Source organism: Lipotes vexillifer, unplaced genomic scaffold, assembly GCF_000442215.2.
Source record: "Lipotes vexillifer unplaced genomic scaffold, Lipotes_vexillifer_v1.1 scaffold431, whole genome shotgun sequence".
Lineage (NCBI taxonomy): Eukaryota > Metazoa > Chordata > Mammalia > Artiodactyla > Lipotidae > Lipotes > Lipotes vexillifer.
Window position 1 is genome coordinate 2070509 of NW_006782267.1, and position 6130 is coordinate 2076638.

General features: G+C 41.6%; 1 protein-coding gene across 1 annotated transcript in view; it reads left to right on the top strand.

The window, feature by feature from the left end:
* ARHGAP6 (Rho GTPase activating protein 6) overlaps positions 1 to 6130 on the top strand; it is a 484034-nt gene that overhangs the window by 475391 nt on the left and 2513 nt on the right. Inside the window, exons 11-12 of the mRNA XM_007455063.1 lie at positions 2321 to 2589; positions 4428 to 4508. Of these exons, the coding sequence (XP_007455125.1) occupies positions 2321 to 2589; positions 4428 to 4508 (350 nt within the window). The remainder of the gene's footprint in view (positions 1 to 2320; positions 2590 to 4427; positions 4509 to 6130) is intronic.

Here is a 6130-nt window from a genome sequence, read left to right on the forward strand (position 1 = left end):
AAGAGTGATAAGGTAAGATGAAGTTGGGGTGTGAAACACACAGAGGCTTCACACAAGCTCCAATATCACACAAGCTCCAATACGCCAACTCGAGTGGAGCCCCAATTCCTCAGAACCTTTTAGCGGTCGTTGCAAGGAGAGATACATTCTTTATTTCATGACCCGTGGTTCTGTGTGGAGAAATAATTTTTACCTCCAAGTAGGTAAAAATAACCTGCTTGCCTGGGAGAAACCCAAATGTCCCTAGTACTGAGATGTTCAAGAAATTTCTTTCATGAGGTGTTTTTCTTTATGCACACAACTGTCGGCTGAATCTGCAACTTATAATACTTTGCTCAATATATGCTCTTCTATGTTTTGTAAGACAGAAGAGCAAGCTATGAGACCGAACTATCGTGGTCTCCACGAGCTTCAATATGACCTTTCCAAAACTTTCCTCCTATTGTAAAGGGGCCAAAAAGCATTCGAAGCCCTGATAGTTATTTTGTTTTGGCAAGTGAATTGACTTGACTCTCTTTAAAGCAGCCCATAAAATAAGGCTTTATGTGCCCACTCTTATCGACATAACACTATGACTTATTCTTGCCGGGTAGACATAAGACATTTTCATTAATGAATGGAAAAATGCCAACTAAACAGGGAAAACAACTGAAATTAGCCCAGCAATTTGATATCCAGCCCTGGTCAGAACGTAGGACCCTGATTCTGAGCTGAGCTCTGTGTTGCTGCCAGTTCAACACGTTCGTATTTTCTCATTTTCATAGTAAAGCATCCTCAACGAGAGTCGAACCCCATTGACGACAGACAAGTGTCCATTTGTTTTGTTTTGTGTCCCCTCCACTAGAATTAGGGAGGGTTCCCCCTAACTTCATTAAATGGTGGAGGTTAAATCGTTTTTTTCCCCCCACTTTCCAGCAGAAGTAGTAAGTTCCTTTTATTTTTCCTTCATTCACTGGAGGCCTAAAGTTTCGTGGTTGTCCTCTGGCTCTTTCCCATAAGGTTATCGGTCATCGGTTTAAACAGGAGGCAAGGAAAGGACTGTTTATTCCATGTGGGTAAGAAATTCCCTCAGCAAAAAAGTGCCTGGGCCTCTGGCTGCCTCGGTGACAGGGAAAGCATGTCACAGCTGCTGAGAACGCTTTCCCCTGGCACTAACCCCTGCTGGAGACCACCGTGAAGCTAGACCCCCTGAGAGCCTCCTTCCTCCGTGTTGCATGCACAGAACCCTTTGGTGAGGAAAGCCTTGCTCAGGCATGGGTTTACCCTCTTTAAGATCACAAAGGATTTGTTTTGAAAAACTAAACCAAAAGAAAGCAAAGCCAAGTAAAGAGAAGTGAAGTGGGGGAGCGCGGGGGGAACAGAAGCAGGGTTGGGAACTTGTCATCAATCTGTGATCATTTCCCTTTAAGATGTCAGGGCCACTGTTTTGAGGAAGGTAGAAAATACAGATGTTCCCAGGTAAGACTTTCAACACTCTTGTCATGTTCCTGATGTTCTTATCTTCCTGTTCCGCTCACTGTTTTCACGGTTATTTCTGTTGCTGTGACAACTCATGCACATATAAACCTTAATGGATATGCTAATTAGTACGTTTTATATCAATTTGTAAAAGCACTAGTGCCTTGTAGAATCTTTTTAGGTGTATTTCAATACAATGGACTCTAGTGATGGTCATACATTTATCCTTTTAGCCACCGTTTTAACCATGAAACAGTTATTCCCACCAGCAGCAGCATCGTCGTCGTCGTCATCATCATCATCATCACCACATCAGCATCGTTGTTGTCCCCGTCCTCAGGAAGGATGGATTCACTTACACTAAGTGTTTGGGTGCGGGGAGAAAAGGTGTCCGTAAAGCCATAATGAACTACACGTAAAGTTTCAATCGTAGTTTTATCTGAATTATTTTTAATTCAGGATATTGAGGAAAGTAAAAGAGTTATCTACAGTTTTTCCCTACTTAACAGATAGTGGGCATCAGACTTTAATTTTTAAATGGAAACAGGGATTCATCCAACAGGCATTTCGGTGATGCACCTTGGAGGAGGCCGGGATCCATGTGTTTCACCCTCCCCCGCCCCACTTCGCCTCGCTGTTTCCTGTAACATCTGTTGTGTTTTACTGCCATCTGCTGGCCACTTCGTAGAAACGCTTTCACCTTATTGACACAGGAGTCCTGGAACCTTGCTCAGAAGCTCTTTTTTGTTTCAGCCCGTGTCCATGCATTCTCCTCCTGTCCTGTGTGAAACCGTCGGATTGTTTGAATCTGGTCACTCATTGTTAACACACTCACGCACCTGTAATTGTCTCCTTGTGCCAGAAGCCCTGACATGCTGAGGTCGGAAGTTTCCTTTTCCGTGGGAGGAAGGCATTCGTCCACAGATTCCAACAAGGCCTCCAGCGGAGACCTCTCCCCTTATGACAACAACTCCCCAGTGCTGTCCGAGCGCTCCCTGCTGGCTATGCAAGAGGACGTGGCCCCGGGGGGCTCAGAGAAGCTTTACAAAGGGCCAGAGCAGTATGTGCGGGTGGGCCACTTGCCGTCTTCGAAGTCGAGGGAGAGTTCTCCTGGACCAAGGCTTGGGAAAGGTAACTCCACCAGTGACTTCGATTGCATGTGGCCTGATGTGGGTGCTTTGGACCTTCTCTCCATCCCTTCACCATTTCACGTTTCTCTAATTCAATGAGCATTTACTGAGGACCTGCCAAACACCGACTCTGAGTCCCTGCAGACCCAGCTAGCTGGGAAGCAGTCTCAAACTCTGACAGCCCCTGACATTCCCAGCTGACTTTTCTGCTCCAGCATCCGAGGAACTTTACGTGTCCTGGCCTGTGGGTTTGGGTGCGTATTTGTTAGGCTAAGATGTCACCGAACCATTGCTGTTAACTTTATTTATAAAGGGAACAAGCTGAACTTACTATATAACAAGCTGGCATGTTCCAAAGAGGTCTCCATGGCAGGTGACGTTTTTAGGCAGAATAAGGTTTCCATGGTCAAGTACATTTGGGAAATATTGGGTTAACCAAGCTAACGGTCTCTCTACTGTACAAGTTCTCAAACTCTTCAAAGTGCTAGTGGGCACCATGAATTTCCACAATGGGAGGGAGGGTATGGGTTGCAGCTTTTCTCAAATTCATTTGACGACCGAATGTTTGGTTCTGTTCTCTCCCTCCACAGAGTAATTCCTCAGGGTCAGGACTCAACAGGACACTTTTAAAGTAATAATTGGAAGACACGGTACAAATTCTTACTGTTTTATCTCAAATTTATAGTTTAATCTGAAGAGCCACTCTGAAAGGGCCTTTTTTTTTTTTTTTTTGGGGTTTTCAATCACAGCAGTTCTTTTTAATTTTACAAATATTCGTGTCAAAAATGTTTTTTTTTAATTTACAATGAGAACAGTAACCCATGTTCCCATCAGGCATAAAATTTATTTTTAAAATGCGAAAGTACTTGCCTCATCTGTAAAATGGACTCGGGGTCATCTCTTCAGGATTAAATGAGAGAATGCGTATGAACTGCGGAACACAGGGAAGCATCCAGTAGACGTTTGCTTCTAGAAATAGCCATTATTATCACGCGGCAGAATTGTAGTGAGGATTAAATGAGATGGTGAAAACACCTAAGATAGTGCCTTAGGCTGTAAATATTTACAGACAGACTAAGGGGATGTATGAATAAATACATGCAGGACTGACTCTGTTGCCGCCAGATAAAGAAACTATAACTATTCCTCTGTCTCTATGTTAATGCGGTCAGAGCTGTTTCCAGCCATCACAGTTCTACTCGTTTCCTATTGCTGCCGTAACAAAAGACCACAAACTTAGTGGTTTAAAACAACACACAAATTTATTATCGTACAGTTCCGGACATCAGAAATCTAAAATGGGTCCACAGGCCTGTGTTCCTTCCGGAGACTCTAGGGAACAATCTGTTTCCTTGCCTTTTCCAGCTTCCAGAGGCTGCCTGCATTCTTTGGTTCCTGGCCCCTTCCTCCATCTTTAAAGCCAGCAACGTAGCATCTTCTGTCTTGCCTCCCTCTTATAAAGACCCTTGTGATTACATCGGGCTCGCATGGATAATCCAGGATCATCTCCTCACCTTAAAATCCATAATTTAAGCACACCTGCAGAGTCCCTTTTGAATATAACATCTTTACAGGTTCTGGGGATCATGACACGGACATCTTTGTGGGAGTCCTTATTCTGTCTACCACAGCCATCATAGAGAAAGAGGCTTTTTGTAAATCTCAAATGGAATAAGCATCTTAAAAGGCAGGTCTGCATCGTATTCTGTCTTGTATCCATCACAATCTCGAATATAGTACTTTGAGCAAAAGAGACGTTATAAACATATTTGTTTATTGATTTTTTTGCTCTTCAGTTTGATGGTGAGTTACATACCTTTTTTATACACTTCTTCCTAGATATGGCAGAGGAGGCTTTCAATATCTGGGGAACTTGGCATTCAACATTAAAAAGTGGATCCAAAGACCCAGGAATGACAGGTAAAGGATAATTTTTTAAAACTGGTATTTCATTTACTTTTTAAGTTAATTTCCTTTCATTTTCACCTTACTGTCATCGTATTACATGCTTAGCAAATATTGTTTGGAAAATGCTGGAAACAGAGAAAAAGGGGATAAAGCTATACTTCTCCTTTCCACCAAAGTACATCAGTCTTTGACTTTATTTCATTTGCAAGAGTTTTTAAACATAGTTACAATCATTCTCTCTGTGTACCTTTATATGATTTGTTTACCGTCCATTCTCCAGCTATTTTCCATTATTATTGTTAAGAGCCATGTAGTATTCCAGATGCATATTCGTAGTTTAGAGCCCAATGCTGGGACAATGAGCTGTTTCCATTTTTTATTGACGTTGTAATAAGTTATGATGTCAGGGACCTCTTTTATGTAACTTTTTTTTTTTTTTGGTATTTTAAGTTATTAACAAATTCACAGAATTTCAGACAGCCAGTTACAAATCCAGAATAGTAAAGTGGGGGACTTCCCTGGTGGTCCAGTGGCTAGGACTCCAAGCTTCCACTTCTGAGGGCCTGGGTTCAATCCCTGGTTGCGAAACTAAGATCCTGCAAGCCGCGTGGTGCAGCAAAAACAAAAACAAAAGAAACAAAAAAAACAGAATAGGAAAGTGGGTCAAAAATGATGAACCTTTTCAAGAATTCAGAGGTACAGTCACTTCACATTCCACGGAAGATGCGTTGTCTTGTGCTCCGTCAGCTGTAGGTGGCAGTGCCGTTTCACTGTACTGTCCGTGTCACTTGAACCTCATTGGTATTGCAAATCACTGGGTTTGCATTTTGGCTTCCTTAAAGAACAAAATTGTATTATTTTCATTTGCCTTTCTTTCTCACCAGTATTTTTTCATTTTTCTATTGATCAGCTGAATTTCCCCCACTGATTATCAGTTATGTCATTGGCTATTTGTGTATGCTAGTGTTTTTAAAATTGATTCTTACAAACTCTTCCTATCATAAAGGCGTTAACCCTTTGTCCACTTTGTTTGCCACTGATATTATTCTCCCTTGCAGTTTTTTCCCCTTTTTGGATATCTGAGATTTTTTTAATGTTTTACATAAGTAAGTCTATCACCCTCTCTTGTTGTGAATTATTTCACAAAATTCATCTTTACTTTTACTTAAGCATTGGCGAGTCAGTCATCTATGCACTTTTCCCTTTCACTGTATTCCATTATTTTAACCCTTAATTCTTTAATCCATCTGGAATGTATGTTAGTATATTGCATGAAGTGTGTAAATAGTTTTGTTTTATTGTTTCTCCCAAATGTGTGTGTATGTATGTATATGTGTGTGTACATGTGTGTATATGTTCCCTTTCTCATTGTTTTGTGACACCTCCCATATTACATTTTTAAAGCATGGTACATTTTTAAGTTAATGGCCTCTAATCCAGTTTGGGTACTTGAGTACTGATCCATTATCTAACTACATCTCATTGTGTCCCATGAAGTGCTTTACTGCCTTTCCCCCCAAGGATAAAGTATTGCACGATATTCTGCTCTGTTTTCCTTCGCTGTTTCAACTCTGACCTGTCCCTATATAAATGCTCATATGCCCCTCTCTCCCCAAAATGATCTGCTCTCTTTC